This window comes from Muscardinus avellanarius, assembly GCF_963383645.1.
Source record: "Muscardinus avellanarius genome assembly, chromosome: 12".
Taxonomy (NCBI): domain Eukaryota; kingdom Metazoa; phylum Chordata; class Mammalia; order Rodentia; family Gliridae; genus Muscardinus; species Muscardinus avellanarius.
Genome location: NC_137798.1, coordinates 12570334 through 12587875, shown reverse-complemented (window position 1 = coordinate 12587875; position 17542 = coordinate 12570334). Strand labels below are relative to the sequence as shown.

Here is a 17542-nt window from a genome sequence, read left to right as displayed (position 1 = left end):
GGGCTCAGGACCCCTGGGGGGTTAGTGCCTTTGGCTCCTGGCTGGACTGTTAGCCGCTTAAGCCCGGGAGCCCTGCTCTTAGTATCATGTGTACAGTAAGTACTTACTAGGTTCCTACACGGAGGCCGCCTGGAGCTGTGGGTGCCCTCAGCACTGGATGTGAGGACAGGGAAGGAGGCCTCGGGGCCACAGGTCAGGGCCCTGTTTTTTCTGGAGGGCCAGGCACGTGAAGAGGCCCGGCAGCTTCCACAGACCGACCTGCGCTTGGGACCAGGCTGTTCTGCATTCAGAGCTCAGCCTTGGTTCCTTAAAATCACTCCTATCTGTGCTCCAGAAAAGCCGGTTGTGGGGCCTCAGGCAAGAACCCAGGCAGGTAACTCCCAGTGTACCCAGCTGGCAGCCAAGCAGGCAAAGCCACCCTTGTCAGGCCCCAGTGAGCCAACAACCAGGTCGAGATAAGAATCATGCGGGTGGGGCAGATGCATCGTCCAAGCTGCCGGAGAGCAGAGGGGCTGCGCGCCCTCGCTCCACCCGGGCCCAGGAGGCAGGTCGGGAGGGGCTGTCCTGGACCCAAGTCTTTGGGCAACTCTTTTCTTTCTTCTTCCTCTAATGCAGGGACCCTGACCTGGCCCCTGTCTCTCATGATGCCCCCTCCCACAGCTCCTGGGGCACTGAGCTATGGGACTGATGCGGAGATAGGAGGGAGGGAATTCCCCCCATCCCCTTCTCCTTGACCCCCATGAGCTGGAGTGATAGGACTTTCCCAAAATATGGCTGGGCTGTCCTACAGTCATGACGGTTCAGCATCCGCGTCTTACCACCCTCGGACAGTCTGAGCACCTGTGTCTGCAGACTGTTGACCCTAAAGACCAGAGCACCTGCTGGTCCCTGCATTTCCTAGATCTGAAGAGTCACAGTTCCCTTGGCACTGAGAGAGGACCCAGGACCAGGCACCCCATCTGTCTGCCTCCCCATAACCACTCCCTAGGCAATCCCAGCCACTGCCAAGAGGCGGCCGGGAGGGTGGAGCTCTGAGTCAGAGTATAAATTCCTCATCTTGCCACCCGGCTGGAGAGCCACCACGATGCTCCAGAGGCAGCTGCCCGCCTGGGTCTCTCACTACCCGCCAGACCCATGCCAAGCGGAAGATGACAGGCACTTGGCCTCCAGTGCCTTGAAGGTGAGGCTGAGGTGCTGGGGGACTGGGGCCAGAAGCAGAGGGCCAGGGATGAGCGGCAGAGCCTGGCACTGAGGGCAGGACACGGGCCTGAGGGAGGGCTGGTGGGCCTTGTGCCCTCCAGAGACCTTGCCCCAGGACCCTCTACTTAGTGCCGAGGGGAATGGTTTGGTCCAGCTGGGGTCAGAGCTCATGGGTGGATGGCCAGCCGAGAGTGCCCACAAGCTTCCCAAGGCGCCACACAGTGGTTCAGGGCCATCCTAGGACCGGGCCAGGCCAGGCAGACGATGCTCAGTGCTTCCGGGGGAATCCACAGTTGGCCTGTCCTGATGGTGAGCAGGTTGTAACCCTGTGGACATCTGAATTCTGTGCAGTGTGAGTGTGTGGTGTAATGCGTGGTGAGAATTGGCCAGTCTGTTGCCATCAGCCACAAAGACACCCATCTGGGTTTAGAGTTGAGGTTCCTGGAGCCAGCCTCACAAGGCAAACCCTGGGCTCGTGGACCAGGCTGCTAGCACTCAAGACTAACTCTGCCTAGGTTTTCCTGTCTAGACAGTAGGGAGAAGAACCCAGCCTCTCAGTTCATCATAGGCCAGTCATGGACAGGATTGTCAGGTGGATCATTAAGGGCAGTCGCTTCTTCCTTTCCCCACCAACGCCTCTCAGAATCACTGAAGGAGAGTGTGATGCCCTGGTTTTCAGAGAGAAGGGAACTCACTCAGTCTCCACAGAGCCCAGGGTGGGCAGCTCCATGCTGCAGGGAGACCGGTGGTCCCTCTGGCTGGCCAGGATGGACATTGCTTCCTGGGGGTGTTCCTGGGCTCCCTGTGGCTTGGGCAGCTGGAAGCGCCTCTGGTCCAGCACTCATTTCTGTACCTCCAGCCTGGAGAAGCTTCCAGGAATTTGGGCCAGGAAAGCTCTTTCAGAGGGTGGACAGAGCTTGCCTCAGAGGGGGCCATGAAGCAACTGAGAGCTGAGGACCAAGAGTGTGGCTCCAGGAGCCCCTCCACCAGCTAGACTTGTTCCTCTCGGCCTATGTCACTCACAGCTGGGACTTCTCGCCCCAACCACTCACCTAGCTTGGGTGACAAGAAGGAAAACAGTCATAGAAGTCCCTCCCAGGTGGCCCCTGGGATGCTGGTCAGATTGGCCAAGACCTGTTCTGGTTTTGCAAATGTCCCCATCCCAACAATCACCTTGTAGGGAGAGCCCATATACCCTGGAAGATATGAGCAGGCTGGTGTTGCAGAGAGCCAATGCTATACCCAGCTCACCAGGGAGGAGGAGATGGTCTCACCTGCCAAGCCTGCCCTGAGATGCCCTGGGGTCGGGAGCTGTCTTCCGACCTCAGACCTTGAGGGGATGCCTGGCCTGTAAAGGGAATAGGCCCTCCACTTCTGAAACCTGGTAGCCAGACCCTCAAGGTCCCTATTCCACCCTGGAGCCTGTCTGTAACTAAATATTCTTTGGGCTGATACGTGGTAACAAGCGGGCCCCTCGGGTATAGTGGGAGCCTCAACCGTGGAGCTGAGGAGTTTACACCTTCTTCTGCTGTCCACTCCTAGTGCGTGACCTGGAGTGGGCTCCTAGCTGGTATTGCTTATCCGTGATGAGAGCCAGCCCCGGGTGTGTGGAAAGCACAGCAGCAAGGCAGGCGGACTCTCACCTGGTCCTGGATCCCAGACCCGTGGGCTGTGTGAGCCTGTGTTGATGTAATCTCCCTAAACCCAGTCTTTCCCTCTGTGAAGCAGGGATAATAATACCTTCTTTGAGGCTGGCTGGAGGGGTAGATAAGAGTAAGGTAAGAGACAGGGCCAGGTCAACAGAGGCGAGTAATAAATCTCTTTCCCCACCCCCACCGAGGGTCATACCTGTAAACTTAGGGGTGGGAAGGGGCAGCAATCAGGCTGCATAATAGCCAATCCTGAGATTCAAGGGATTGCCTCGTTTCCATCTGATTGGGCAAAGTCCCCCCCCCCATTCTGAGGAGGTCTCAAGGGGAAAGTGGGGTCCTGGCAAGACCCAGCCCAGGCAGGGTGAGGCGAGGGTGGAACTGCGCCATCCGTATGCGTGGCCTGGGCAATGGGGTTCTCTCTCCTACATGGCTTCCCAGCCTATTATCCATCCTGCCCTTTCCTGTACTGATTTTCAAGTGGCTGAGTACACCTCGGTGCTGTTCCTACCTTGACCTCCAAGCCCCTGGTGTCCCCACCCCACCTGCCCTGTAAATTGAAGGATTGTGCCTGTCCTTACCCCAGGGCTACAGCTCAATGGCCTAGTGCCTGCTCATGCCTGCTTTTAAATATTTTTACTTTTACCCTAATACCCAGTCCCAGCCAAGACATCTTTTAGGGATGGGCTCATTCAAGTCCCAAAAGTTTTGGCCCTTACCACACCACCCGTAACGCCACTAACTTGAGTTCCAGCATCTCAGGGTTTCTGGTTCCCAGTGTCTGACTCACAGACACTGCACTATGTTCTTCTCCATCTTACTGCTATAGACTGACGGCCGCTGAGGCCACACATGCCTGGCACTGTTTTTATTGAGCTGTTATGTCAGGAACAATATATGGCCAAGTGTGTGGCACACACCTGTAATCCCAATATTTGGGAGGCTGAGACAGGAGTAGTGTAGGTCTGAGACAAGAAATGTGGTGAGATCTTTTCTTTTTCGAAATCAGAAATAAAAAAGAGCTGGGTGGGTAACTCAGAGGTAAATGCCCCTGGGTTCCATCCTCAGTATCCCTTTCCCCCGCCAAAAGCACATTCTTTCAATCCAAGGTCATTTTTCACTGACCTGCCTTCTGGAATGTACTTGGGCCCAGAATCAAGTCTCATAGTCTTGCTTCCTTCTCTCCAAGTCCCTGCTGCGTCTCTCAAACCCCTTCCAGGCTCCAAAAACTAAGAGCGCTTTTCGCAGTTCTTTGAAATTGGGTCTATCCTGAAGATGTCTGAGCTGGAAGGTGTGATCTGAGACTCAGGTAGGTCACAAAGGAGCCCTCTGTGCCTGCTAGAAATGGAAACTTCTCCAAGGACTCCGATGGCTGTGGAGCATCGGGAGAAAGCCTGACAGGAAGGATACAGCCAGCAGAAAGACTGCCACGTTTGGGGGGATCAGAGTAAAAGGAGGAGTCCATCAGGACAACTGGTTCAAAGAGAAGACCAAGGAGGAGCAGCGCCTGTCGTGTGTGTGTGTGTGGGGGGGGTAATAGGGATTGAACCCATGGTTATTCTACCTCTGAGCTACACCCCCAGGAGCTGATAGAGGCAGGAGGAGAGCTGTGATGGCCAAGAAGACCCTGGGCCCTGGGTTCAGAGTCCTGCCTTGCTAGGGAGCACCCCAAGGACTGAGCCCAGCCTGGGCGGACGCGGCCACTGCTCCAGGTGCCCTCTGAGAAAGAGGGTGGTGGGACAGGGCTTGCCAGGACTGTGCCCCTGCCGCCTCATCAGGCAGACCAGCACCCGCCCTGCCCGGCTGGGGAGGGAGGAATGGGTGCCCACTGGGCCCCAAGGCTCCAGCTGCAGGCACGTCTCCAGAGCCAGGAGAGACAGACTCACAACAGAAAACTGTTACAGTAAGTTGCTGACTGTGAAAATAGCCCCTACTTCAGAGCTGATCTCACAGAAGAAGTCCCTGGACCAATGTGTGACTGTCAGTTTGACTTCTGGTCTTGAGACAGGAGAGGAGGAGGCTCTAAAATTACACGTCTACCGTAGGGGCTAAATAACAGCTTTCCCTGAAGCATCGCTTGATTGTTGCTGTTTAGACAAGCCCCAGAGGGCTGAGGACGGAGCTCAGCATGTTCGAACTGGGTTCAATACCTAGCACTACAAAAAAACAAACAAACAAACAAAAAACACCCACAAAAGAAGTCTGGAAGGACAGAGAGGACATTGATAATGCTGACTGTCTCTGAGTGGTGGGGGTATGGGAACTTTTCTTTTGCTGTACTGGGGATTGAACCCATGTATGCTCTACCACTGAGCTACACCCCCAGCCTTTTAAAAAATTTTGATACAGGGTCTCCTAAGTTGCCCAGGTTGGCCTTGAACTGGCCATCCTCCTGCCTCCGTTTCTGGCTGTCCTCCTGCCTCACTCAGCCTCCTGAATCACTTGGACTATAGGAGTATACCATCTTGCCAAGATGGGGACTCCTTTTTTTCTTCAAACTTTATATTTTTCTATAAACCTTGATAGTATTTAAAAAGAGAAGATTTACATTCTTAGAAAGAGGTACAAAGTGGTTCTAATCTAGCAGCGCAGTCAGCCAGGTGCCGGGTGAGGAGACGCGGGTTTGGGCACGGAGGCCCCAACAGGCATCCGTGGCTGAAGGAGTCACGATTTGCCGTGGACTCGGGCCGGGAGTGGGTAGTAGCAAGGACAGTCTAAGCCCAGGTAAAATCCCCAGGGAAGGAGCCTCAAGTCTGAGGTTCAAACAGGAAAACAGAAAAAACCAAGACAATGAAGAGAACAGGCGGGACAGTGCCACAGTGTGCCTCTCAGAGAGGGGAAAGGGAAGCCCTGCGCCTCTCCAGCTCGGGATGCCGGGCAAGGACAGAGGAGCCCGCGCTGCCCCGGTGCTGGCCCAGGGCCCATTGAGGAGCCGAGCTTGGGCGACCACAGTCTTCCAGAGTCGGAAACTCCATGGACCATGGGGAGGCTTCGGCAACGGAGACCTGAGGCCGGCGTGGCAGGAGCCCGCGGCCAGCTCGCTCTGCTCTCCTGGCCAAGCACCCGCTGTCCTGACCCTGCCTCTCCTCTGCCTGAGTTCACCCTGACTCCCCAGCACCGACCACAGAGCTCAAAAGTAATGCCCAGAAGTCAAGGTGCTGAGAGAAGACGGTTGCTCCATGCAGAGATACAGCCGGGGGCGCAGGGGGCAGAGGATGGCGTCGATGAGCTCGGGGGACCTGCCATCACAGCGGAGAGGATGAGGCACAGTCTTAAACCCCGGGCTGGGAGCAGTGGGCAGGGGGCTGTAAGGCAGCGGCAGAGCCGTGATCTCTCAGTAGCAGAAAAGATGGTTCCAGATGCTTTATGGCTGCAGGATGAAGAATCTAGTAGGGCTGGGAGAGGTGATTTCAGGGTCTCTGGGAGGCAGAATATAACAGGCCCAAGGAGGACATGTGTGGAGTGCTGGCTGGTGTGTGGTCCAAAGAGGGCCGAGGGGGCTGGGAGGGAGAGGCTGGGCCCCGAGGGAGCCACTCCCACGGCCCCAGGCGCTGGTCTGGGGCTTACCCAAGGGTTCAGCTTGGGAGGATGGACAGAAGAGAGGAGCAGGACAGGAGAAGCATCAGTGCCAAATGAACAGGGCTCGGGATGTACCCACAGCCCCGGCCATTGGTCCAAAGCACTATGGGAGAGGCAGAAGCCCCAGGGCTCCAGGCCCCTGGGATAGGAATACTGACAGAAGCAACTGACAGGCATCGGTCACCAAGTCAAGGATTACTTGAGCTCTTGCCATCATGAAAAAGAGGTCATCACAGATCAGCCGGCCTTCACAAGTATTAACAGCAAGGGAGCTGGGCGTGGTGGTGCACACCTGTGATCCCAGTACTTGGGAGGCTGAGATAGAAAGATGACAGGTTCAAAACCAGCCTCGGTTAACATAGTGAACCCCTCGGCCTCTTTGTGAGATCCTGCTTCAAAACGAAAGACAAAAAGGAGCTAGGTGTGGTGGCACATGCCAATAATCCCAGTACTTGGGAGGCCGAGACAGGAGGGCTGCAGGTTCAAGGCCAGCCTCAGCAACTTAGCAAGTCCCTGTTTCAAAATATGAAATAAAATAGGCCTGAAGGTGTAGCTCAAAGGTAGAACACGCCTACGTTCAATCCTTATTACCAAAATAAGTAAATGAACAAACAAACAAATAGGGCTGGGGATGTAGCGCAGAGGTAGAATGTCTCAAGATTCATTCCCTAGTACCATAAATAAATAAATAAATAAATAAATAAGTAGGGCTGGTATAGCTTGGAGGTGGGGTGGCCCTGGTTCAATACCCAGTGCCAAAGAAAGCCTAAGTAGGAAAACACAGCGAGGGCGCAAGTGGAAGGGTGTTTACTGGGAGAGATAAAAAGGGACCAGACGATACACTTGGGAAGATGCTCTGGGCAGGGCCTGAAGCCAAGGCCCTGGCTGCAGCCGAGCACCTGAGTGGTGGTGGGCACTTGGCCTGAGGCCTCCAAGCGGGTCTGTGTCTGGGGCTGTCACCCCTCCGGGCACACTGTGCTGCCCTCCTGATGTCCTTTGGGTGGGCAAAGGACATTTTCCTCTGTGTGGGGTGGGAATGAGAGGTCAGTCAAGGCGGTGGATGGGACGCCTCCGGACGCCATCCGTGTTCCTTCTGTGCATGGGGCCAGAAGTTCACTCATCCACTCACCTACTGAGCACCTACCAGCATGCTGCAGGTACTGGAGATATAAAAATGAAAACCTCAGATATTCCCAGACTCTTGGGAGCTTCCGGAACCGTCTAAGTGGGCAAGAGACCAAGACCCAAACCATGGCAACATGGCATGAACGCCATCGCCCTGCAGGTGGGCAGGGAGGCGTGCTGGCCGGAGCCCCGGCTCGCTGGCCTCAGCTGATTCTGCTGCCCTCTCCATCCGATCTGCAGGAAGGGCTGTCTCCGTGCCACCTGCTGACCGTGAGGGTCATCCGCATGAGAAATGTCCGGCAGGCCGACGTTGGTGAGTGTCCTCCTCTGCCTCTCCTCCTCCTCCTTCTCTGCTTGTGGGGCCTGGATAGAGAGGACGGGCTAGAGAGATGGCTAGGTGTGTCTCTATGCATGCGTGTGCGTGTGTGTGTGTGTTCTGTGTGCACACGCGTGCCTGTGCACACATGTGTGCTCTCTGTGCTGGCTGTATTGCAGACCCAGTTTGTGTCATTTCTGGGCTTCTTACCCTTGCCCTGACCTTGGCCCACAGTCCCCTTGGTCTGCCCTGCACCCCACGCCTGTCTTTCCTGCTCGCTCCTCCTAGTATCCTTTCCCAGGAGCACCAGCTCCCACAGTCCTCTTTCTTCCATGAGTTTAGGGGTGTTAGGGCAAAGTAGGAGAGGCCCTTAGCCATGGTGGAGCCAGCTGCCAGTCCCTTCCAGAGCTTTTTCAAGATGTGGATCCCAAATTGGGCCCTGGGGGCCGTGCCAGAGCCTGTAGCACCCCACTCTGCAGTCCAGCCCCCTGGATGGGTTCGACTTATCGAGTGGGCAGCGTTCTCTTCCAGCCTAACTTCCCCGTCACCCTGGCTCTTAACTGCATTCCCAGCTGCGGGCACACGCCCAAGGAGGCTTCTGCTTCAGGACGAAGAGAGGCGTCAGAGCGGGCGAGACACTGGAGTGGGCTTCCAGGGGAGCCGCCCTCCCACGTTTTCTCACCCGTTCCACCCAGAGAGGAAGCTTGGCCCCCAGGGGAGTGTCTAGGACACCTGGCCATGGGGGTGTCCCTGCTCCCGGGTGACCGCACAGGGATGGCACCAGGGTTTCCCAAGGTTTCCCAAGGGCTCGAGCAGACCTGAGTAGACAGAAATATACAGCTTGGGAACACTTTAAAAAGGGGGAGCTTCCATGTCCAGGGTGTTATAAAATAATAGAAGGTGGCATTCCCATCTTACCACTATGAAATTTAGAGCCAGAGGGTACTGATTTCTGGGAAGGCTGAGCAGAGCCACACGGAGGGCCTGGGGTCTGAGAGGGGCAAGACGTAAGCACCCAGAGCCCCGGAGAGGTGGTCCTGACACCGGGTGTGTGTCTCCTGAGCACCAGCTGTGGCTGGCCAAGCCAGATGTGCGAGCACTGTTTAACCCTCCTGGCCACCTATGGGGCAGTTCTGGGGGCCCGACAGGCAGATGAGGGGCTCATGTTTGCCTAAGGTGGAAGTTGTATTCGACCCCAGGTCTGGAGAGCCAGGGAGGAGACAGGGAGGCCAGGGGGAGGAGGCTGGGGCCTGGAGACCAGGCAAAAGAGGGGTCCAAGTGACGGGCCTCCAAGTGACAGGATGCCTGAGTCCTTGTGGAGGAAGAGATTGCACAACTTCCTGAGGGCTCATGTGCAGATCACGCTGGGGCACAGGTGGGCGAGGCTGGGAGCATGCAACGTAGGGATGAGTGTGGAGCACAGAGGGACGCCCTGTCGCCAGAGACAGCACAGAGACCGAGCAGGATTTAGACTGAGCCTCCGCAGGGGGTATGTCCAGGGCCCAGGCCAGGGGGAGCCATTCCCAGCATCAAGTGGCTGGCCAGAGGGCCGGGACCTCCACTTGGGTTCTTTGGGGCTTCTCAGCCTAGCGGTGAGTAATGTGAGGAGCCAGGAAATGCCCCCCCCACCCCGGGCCCGGGCCATGGCTGCCTCTCTTCCCTTCCCTACACACACCATCATTCTTCCAACCCCTCCTGGCAGAGGCCGCCCCTCTACTCAGGAACAGCCTGGCTCCCACGTGTCCACAACGGCACTGCCCGCTTCCTTCTGAAGTGCCGGTGCAACCCCTGGAGTCACCGTGGCACCCGCATCTGCACGCTGCCCGTCCTGCTGTCCTGGGCTCTTTCCTGTCATGTCCCTGCCCCACCTGTCACAGAAGCCGGCAGCCGGTGAGGCAGGCTGCACTCTGGCTCTGCCAGCCTCCTCTCCCTTCCTCACCACCCCTCGGGCGTGCGGGCTGCCTGTGGGACTGCCTTTGGGTAGCCCTTGTTATATGAGGGGTCTGGACTCTGCTTCCTGGGCCTGGGCTGTGTGGCTACATTCCCTGGGTTAGGTTGGAGACTATCCCAGTGGCATTCAGGTCCTGGGTATCTCTTGCTCAAAATTATCCCCTTGTAGCTTAAATCTAAAATGAGCGGCTCTCAGGTCTAGGCCTCTGCGTTGCGTCTGTTTGCCCAAGATCTCAGAGATGCCGATGGCAAGGAATTAGTGCACAGAGCTTCAGAATGACCTTTCACCCAGAACTAAAAGAGCGCTCGGCTGGCCCTAGGCCATGATGGGAGACAGCCAGGCCCAGAAACTGCCCGGCCACCAGGAGTGCTAATTCCTCTTGGGAAAGGAAATTGAAATCCAAACCAGCTCAGATAGATGTCTCCAGAGCTGGGGGGTGGGGGGTGCCCCGAACATCTGTGAAGATAATCTCTGCCACCCACAAATCAGGAAAGGGGGCATGTCATTCATATGACCAAGCCCTCTGTCACCCACAAGGAGGGACGACTGGAAGCTGTCTTTGCCCAGGAAATCCCCGGGAGCCCGTGAAATCCGATTGTGTCACTACTGCTTTGCCGTGTCTCATGGCTAACACCGTGGTCACATCCTTTTTGTGTGTGTGTGTGTGTGTGTGTGTGTACTGGGGTTCCTGGAAGCCCTTCTACCTCCGGGCTACACTCTCAGACCTATTTTTACATTTTTATTTGTAAACAGGGTCTCCTAAGCCAGCACGCGCGGCTGGCTTCGAACCTGCGCGATCCTCCTGTCTCCGCCTCCCAAGCGCGGGGATTACAAGCGTGCGCCACCACGCCCGGCCCATGGTCACATCCTTACTGTCCCTGACTGTCATCTGGCACCAGCGGGTCTTCCTCCACCCCGCCCTCCAGGGTTACCCTCTCCTTGGGCTACATTCTACTTGTTCTCGGTCTTTGGTATTTGGCTAGGGTGTATTTTTTGCAAAAGAACTGAAAAACAAATTAATCTTGGAAGGTGGGTATCGGATCAATCTTTTCTCTACCAGGCATTTTTATTTTAACTGGAAATTTAGACCAAAATACTAAGATTTCATTGAATGGACTTAAGGTGAGAACTTTAGGCATATACTGAATTTTCCACACGACAGGGAAGCAATTTTAGAGGGAAAGGCCTCTCCGGGACCCATCGAGTCACGCGTGCTGAGTAGTGGGTGTAGAGTTGCTTCCTCACTGCCTACGGCTCCTGCCTTATAGGAAGTAGACCAGGCCAGGAGGAGGCCAGGAGGGTCCAAGAGGGCTGAACAGGTCCCTGGCGAGTCTGGCATGCCAGCCTGCCTACCTGGATCTGCAGTGACTCAACCAGAATCTCCTGGTACTGATGTAGCCCTAGAGCAGCAGGAAGTGACTTTTCCATTCATTCATTTATTCTAGCCCCGTTCCCAGGGCTAGAGACACACAGCCGCCCAGCCCTCGTGGTATTCACAGTGCGATGCGGACAGGGGAGGGGACCTGCCATCGCAGCGCAGTGTAGACAGTGCTCTGCCAGGAGAGGCGCTGAGGGCTCAGGCCTGGGCGGCACCTGGGCACTCGGGAAGCTTTCCGGGTGAAAGCAGAGGAGGAGGGTGTTCCAGGCAGAAGGAGCAGCACAGGCAAAGGCCCGAGGGAGACAAAACGCCACCTTTGGAGACCAGAGTCATTGAGTTTGGCTGGAGCCTAGAGTGAGACACAGTGTGTGTGTGTGTGTGTGTGTGTGTGTGTGTGTGTGTGTGTGTGCGTGCGCGTGTGTGTTGTGGGAGTGTGTGGGGAAGCCACGTTGCATGGCTGGAACTCCGTTCAGAGGCCAGATGGCAGCCACCAGTGGATCTTAAGCTGGGCAGTGACTCGGTCAGATCTAAAGAGCTCCCTGCGACTTCTCTTGGGAGAAAACACTGGCATTGGACAAGATAGAGGCCGGGAGCCCCGCTGGAAGGTGGCCTGCTCCAAGACAGCGGTAGCAAGTGAGGGGAAGGGTGGGGCCTGAGCGGGTGAAGGGTTAAATGGGTTTCGTGTGAGAGTCAAGGAAGACCTGTGGTTTCTGGCCGGGACACCTGAGCCCACGGTGAGAGCAGCAAGTTTTGGGCACAGGAGTGAGCGGGTGGGGACGATGACTTCACCATTTTCTTGTGATTCTGTCAGAGTTTGGTCATTCTGCCTGGATTAAGTGCTTATTGTGACTTCTAAAGGCCATGTCAACTCACTTTGTTCAGTGGGAGGGATGGCGGTGAATTCCTACTCACTGACTGACGAGCTCTCAGAGATTAACTAGACAGCAGGAGTGAGGTCAGGAGCCAAAAAATGCAAGTGAGTACCGGCACCGATGAGGCTCTCGGCGCGTAGTGGCGGTGCAGGAGCCAGTCGGTCCTAGGGGACAGCCCGGTCCCGCCCTCATTAGCCAGTACTACTAATAATGATGAGCTGGTTTAGATCAGTTTCACCAGTGCAGAACTTTCATCCTAACCAGCTTTGCCATCCAGAGGACTCCCAACACTGGAAACTATATTGATTTTCACCATTGTGTATGTATCTGGTGTGTGCCCTGATGTACCCCAGTAGATTGTCAGGAGAATGAAAACACCAATCATGGCACCTCTTTCTCCCTCCTCCCAGACGGAATGGAGAGAGAGGAAGGCTATTCTTTGTCCTATCCATCTATCCATCTTTTGCAACCCATTTACTTTGGAAATACCTGTTGGAGTCAAAGCCTTTGTCTCTTCTCCAGGACACACAGAGCAATGTCACACTTGGATTGTTCACTTAAAATGGAGAAAAAAAGAATACTCGGGCATAGATATGAAGGCTTCTTGGGTCATAAACCTCATGCTGGAGTTGGACAGGGTAGTGCAGTACTTAGGAGGCTGAGACGGGAGAATCGTAGGTTTGAGGCCAGTCTCAGCCACGTAGTGAGGTCCTCTGCAACTTAGTGAGATCCTGTTTCAAAATAAAGAATAAAAAATAGGGCGGGGGGTGTGGCTTGGAGGTAGAATTGCCCGAGTTCAATCCCCAGGACCGCAATAATTTTTTTTAAATGTGGAGACGATGGTCCTGTCCTGAGGTCCTTCTGAGTGGCTTGTTTGGTCCAAGTTCTCTCCCACCGAGCCCTCTTTGGCCAGCTCACATCAGACTAGGCTGCCTTCTCGTACTCAACATCTCTCTAAGCTTAGCTCTACTTTGGTTTCCTTGACTCTAAGGCAAGAAGTAAACCAGAATCTTTGCAGGTGGTCTTCTAGATCTTTCCCTGACCGAGAGGAAACTGTGTGCCCATTTCTTGTCCCAAACCAGCATTGGCTCAGAGACTGAGATGTTTCTGCCTCGGGCCATCTGTGTTCATACGAACGGTTAGGGGGACCTGTTACCCACCCCGTAAAACCTAGAGCCCGTGACCTGGAGCGCTCTAGGAAAAGGCCTCTGGAGAGCTGGACCCCGAGAGGAGAGGACGCGCAGCTCAGGGGGCTTGCTCTGGAAGGGGCTTGTCTGAAGCTGTCTTTTGACTCCACACTCTCTCCTCTGCTCCTGGGTTGCTCCTCTGTCTTTTCTCCCACTCCTCTCTTCTCTGGACAGTGAGCCAGACGGACTGCTTTGTGAGCCTCTGGCTGCCCACCGCCTCTCAGGAGAAGCTGAGGACCAGGACCATCTCCAACTGCCAAAACCCAGAGTGGAACGAAAGCTTCAGCTTCCAGATCCAGAGCCGGGTGAAGGTGAGCAGCGGCGGCACCCTGGCTCGCCTGCATTTCTCTTCCCCTCGGCCCTCTGCTCGGGTCCTTCTACCCCTGCCTGCTTTTCTTCCTGCCTACTTCTTGTACCGAGCTGTCTTAGCTCCCTGGCTAATGCTCCTGCCTGTCTCCTGTTTGACCCTCTCTGAGTATCCTTCTACCTATGGCCTCCTTTGTCCTTCCAGCTTAATTCTGCTGGCACTAGATGCCGCTTGCCCCCAGAGCAGATGGTGTTTCCAGTATCCTCAGAGGAGAGGGGAAGAGCCCTCTACTAATGAGGACCAAGGCAAAAGCCCTCTAGCTAGATGGTTTTGTCTTCCGAACATCCCTTTCTGATTGCTTTATTATTTCTTTTCCTGAGTGTACAGTTTTTTCATTCACTGAGTTGTTTATGGTGTTGATCTTCAGACACCTCCTGTAGGAGATTGTCCCTTGAGCACCTCGGCTGGTGACAGCCTCAGCAGTGAACCCTTACGGCAAAAGTTGGCTTCATCATGGAGGCATCAACTCCGGTCTTGAGACTTGACAGCTCCAGATTGCTACTTCCATTTTTTTAGGGATGCTTTTTCATTTCTAGTTCATCACGAGTCCTTTTGGTTTACAAAAAGGTCTTTATAATTATCCTTAAATTTTTGTTTTGTTTTTTAATCATACATATGAGTTTGGTGAGGGAGGAAGATTTCCAAGCGGGCTCAGTCTACCATCTTGAAATCAGAATTTGGGCTTCCTTTGATTTAAGGATTATGGGGCTGCTGGGTTGGTTCTGAACATACTTGGGGTTCTAATAATTAAAAGGTCAACACAGCTCGTCTAGTCCAGAACCTTCAGAACCACACTCATGCCCACCATATAGAGACTTAAGAGGAAACTCTGGCCTGAACCCACATCTCCCAGGATCCTTGGATAGAGAGACCTCAGAGACCAGTGTGGGTCACCTGAGAGCACAGTGCAGCCACTTGATAGGGAAACCGCTTAACTCTTGACGTTCTGCCTTGGGACCATTCATGAGGTCTTATTAGGAGCTAATGAGCCAAAGGCTGAAGTTAGCACACTTCATCCCACACTACCAATAATATCTTTGCTCCATTGCTGCCCTGGAGTGTTAAAATGTTAGCTTCCCTGGTCTAGTTTTTCTTTCTTTTCTTTCTTTCTTTCTCTCTCTCTCTCTCTCTCTCTCTCTCTCTCTCTCTCTCTCTCTCTCTCGTTCTCTGGTACTGGGAATGGAACCCAGGGGCTTTCTACCTCCAGGCTGCACTCCCAGACCTATTCTATATTTTATTTGGAAACAGGGTCTCACTAAGTTGCTGAGCCCCTCACTCAGTAGCTGAGGCTGGCTTTGAACCTGTGCGATCCTCCTGTCTCAGCCTCCCCAGCGCTGGGATCACAAGCATGCGCCACCACACCTGGCTCCCTGGTCTGGTTTTTCTAACACTAAAGAGCTGTCTTTAGTTCTCAGGGACCCAATACTGGACAGAACTGTTGTCAGGGCTTTCTTCCATCCTTCCTCTAGGTGAGATGAAAGCCCTCCTCACTTCACAGCCTTCTGCGAAGCTTATAAAAAGGCAAAAATCTTTAGGAGTCAGAGCAGAGGAGCAGCAAGGCGTTGGGGGCTGGAAAGCAGATGATAGGCACGGCTTCATTCACTTCCCTACCAGTGTCTCTCACACCTGCGCAGGGACCCGGCGGCCAACCCCTCACGCCTACCTCCTTGCCAGGTCTGAGGTCGGGTCTCTCACGATGAAGCCATGGTAACCAGGCGCACGCCCTCTCCGCCCCTAGAATGTGCTAGAGCTGAGCGTCTGCGATGAAGACACGGTGACACCAGATGACCATCTCTTGACAGTCCTCTACGACCTCACCAAGCTCTGCTTCCGGAAGAAAACCCACGTGAAGTTCCCGCTCAACCCAGAGGTGGGTTAGGGGCCTCAGCATCCTGCCCTATGAGGAGCAGCCATTCTTCCCATGATGGCCTCGCATGGGCTCCTCTTTGGGCACACAGCTTAGCCAGGAAAAGATGGGGCTTCTGGTTCAACTCCCAGCACTACGGCTTCCTGGCCGTGTGACTGTGTGAAAATTACTTAACTCCTCTGACTTTCTATTTCCTCATCTCTCCACGGTGAGAGTAATAAGTACCGTGCAGGATTGCTTCAAGACTTGAATGGGAAAACGTAATTAAGGCCGTCAGTGTGCTGGCACACCATGGGGACACAGGTGCCGGCCCCTCGCCCCTTTTTCTTGCCTCAGAAGTCTGTTCCCAGGATGAGGGTGAAGGAGGACAAGTCCGCAAAATCAAAGAAGGTCAGAGCTGGCGAGGACCAGGGCATTCTGGATCCAACCACTGCGCAGATACTCAGGTGGTGCTGTGGCCGGGTGCCGTCCACACGCCGGGCAAGGGAAGAGCGGGCTCTGCCCAAGCCTGAGCCCTGGAGGCATGCGCACCCTCCACGCCTGACCCTCCCCTGGGTTGTCAGCGCTGCCCATGATTTCAGAGACTTGGAGACAGTGAGGTAGAGCCAGGGGCCGCTGCTCACTCCCTGGCAGCAGGGCCACGGGGGCTGGACCTGCCAGTCTGTAGGGGCGGCAGAGGGTCAGAACAGATGTACAGATGCCGCTCACAGCTGCCTCCCCTCCCTCCCCCACCAGGGCATGGAAGAGCTGGAGGTGGAGTTCCTACTGGCTGAGAGGTGAGTAGCCCAGGTCCCCTGCATGGGGCGCCACGGGCACCACGGTGCTGGCCTCCAGGTGGCTTCCCCACCAAACGTTTTGCCATCCCCTCCTCTTCTGTGCCACACCTGGCTCTCAGCTCCGACTCCTCAGCAGGCATCTGAATGGCAGGCACCTGCACCCACACCGCTCCTCCAGCAGCACTGCGGTCAGCATCACGTTAGCAATGTGGGCCAGACACGGTGGGGCACATCTGTGATCCCAGTCCTCGGAAGGCTGAGGCAGGAGGATCGCAGGTTCGAGGACAGCCTCACCAACTTAGTGAGACCCTATTTAAAAATAAAAAGGGCTGGGGTATAGTTCAGAGGTAGAATGCTGCCAAATTCAATCCTCAGTACCGAAGGAAGGAAGGAAGGGAGGAAGGGAGGGAGGGAGGGAGGGAAGGAAGGAGTGGGGCCCCTGTCCAGAGGGAACAAGCTCCGACCCAGGAGGTCGGTGTTCCCCTCCTCCTCCTCCTCCTCCTCCTCCTCTTTTGTGGTACTAGAGATTGAACCCAGGGGCATCCTACCTCTGAGCTATGCTCCCAGTCCTACTTTACTTTTTAGCTTGAAACAGGGTCTCATGGACTTACTGAAGGCCTCACTAAGTAGCTGAGGCTGGCCTGGAACCTGTGATCCTCCTACTTCAGCCTCCCAAGTACTAGGATTGCAGGTATGGCCTCCCCTCTTCTTGACCCTGACAGGCTGAGCCCCAGCATACCTGTGATTAGCCTGGGGACAGCGGGGGTGACGAGAGACATGAGATGAACAAGATGGTCTGTCAGGTTCCCCACTTAGAGGATCCTCTGCGTATGGGGACCTTGGAACTATTTGAGGGACCGTTTCCCACCAACAGCTAATTGGCAAGTTAAAATCAGCTTATTTCACACTGAAGAAAATCTAGGCTTTCTCCTCTAGTTCTTAGTTTGACAAGACTTTGGGAGATAGGGCTCTTTGGCTGGAATAGAAAGTGACTTGCAAGCCGGGCGTGGTGGCACACGCTTGCAATCCCAGCACTCGGGGGCTGAGACAGGAGGATCGAGGTTCGCAGCCAGCCTCAGCTACTGAGTGAGGCCCTCTGCAACTCAGACCCTGTTTCAAAATAAAAAATAAAAAATAGGGCAGGGGTGTAGCTTGAAGGTAGAATGTCCCTAGATTCCATCTCCAGTACTGCAAAAAAAAAAAAAAAAAAAAAAAGAAAAGAAAAGAAAAGAATAGTTATTCTAGCCAGGTGTGGTGGCACACACCTGTAATCCT

General features: G+C 54.9%; 1 protein-coding gene across 4 annotated transcripts in view; it reads left to right on the top strand.

Annotated features, from left to right (window-relative positions):
• Nucleotides 1–17542, top strand: part of PLA2G4E (phospholipase A2 group IVE) — a gene marked incomplete at both ends in the record, with an annotated part of 69101 nt that overhangs the window by 32892 nt on the left and 18667 nt on the right. For 2 of the 4 annotated variants that reach the window (XM_080708221.1, XM_080708220.1), the window contains 5 exons: nucleotides 1085–1180; nucleotides 7794–7866; nucleotides 13432–13568; nucleotides 15363–15494; nucleotides 16227–16267. In XM_080708221.1, the coding sequence (XP_080564347.1) occupies nucleotides 1085–1180; nucleotides 7794–7866; nucleotides 13432–13568; nucleotides 15363–15494; nucleotides 16227–16267 (479 nt within the window). Of the gene's footprint in view, nucleotides 1–1084; nucleotides 1181–7793; nucleotides 7867–13431; nucleotides 13569–15362; nucleotides 15495–16226; nucleotides 16268–17542 lie in introns of those variants that run through there. The other 2 variants (XM_080708222.1, XM_080708219.1) reach the window with 1 other exon arrangement.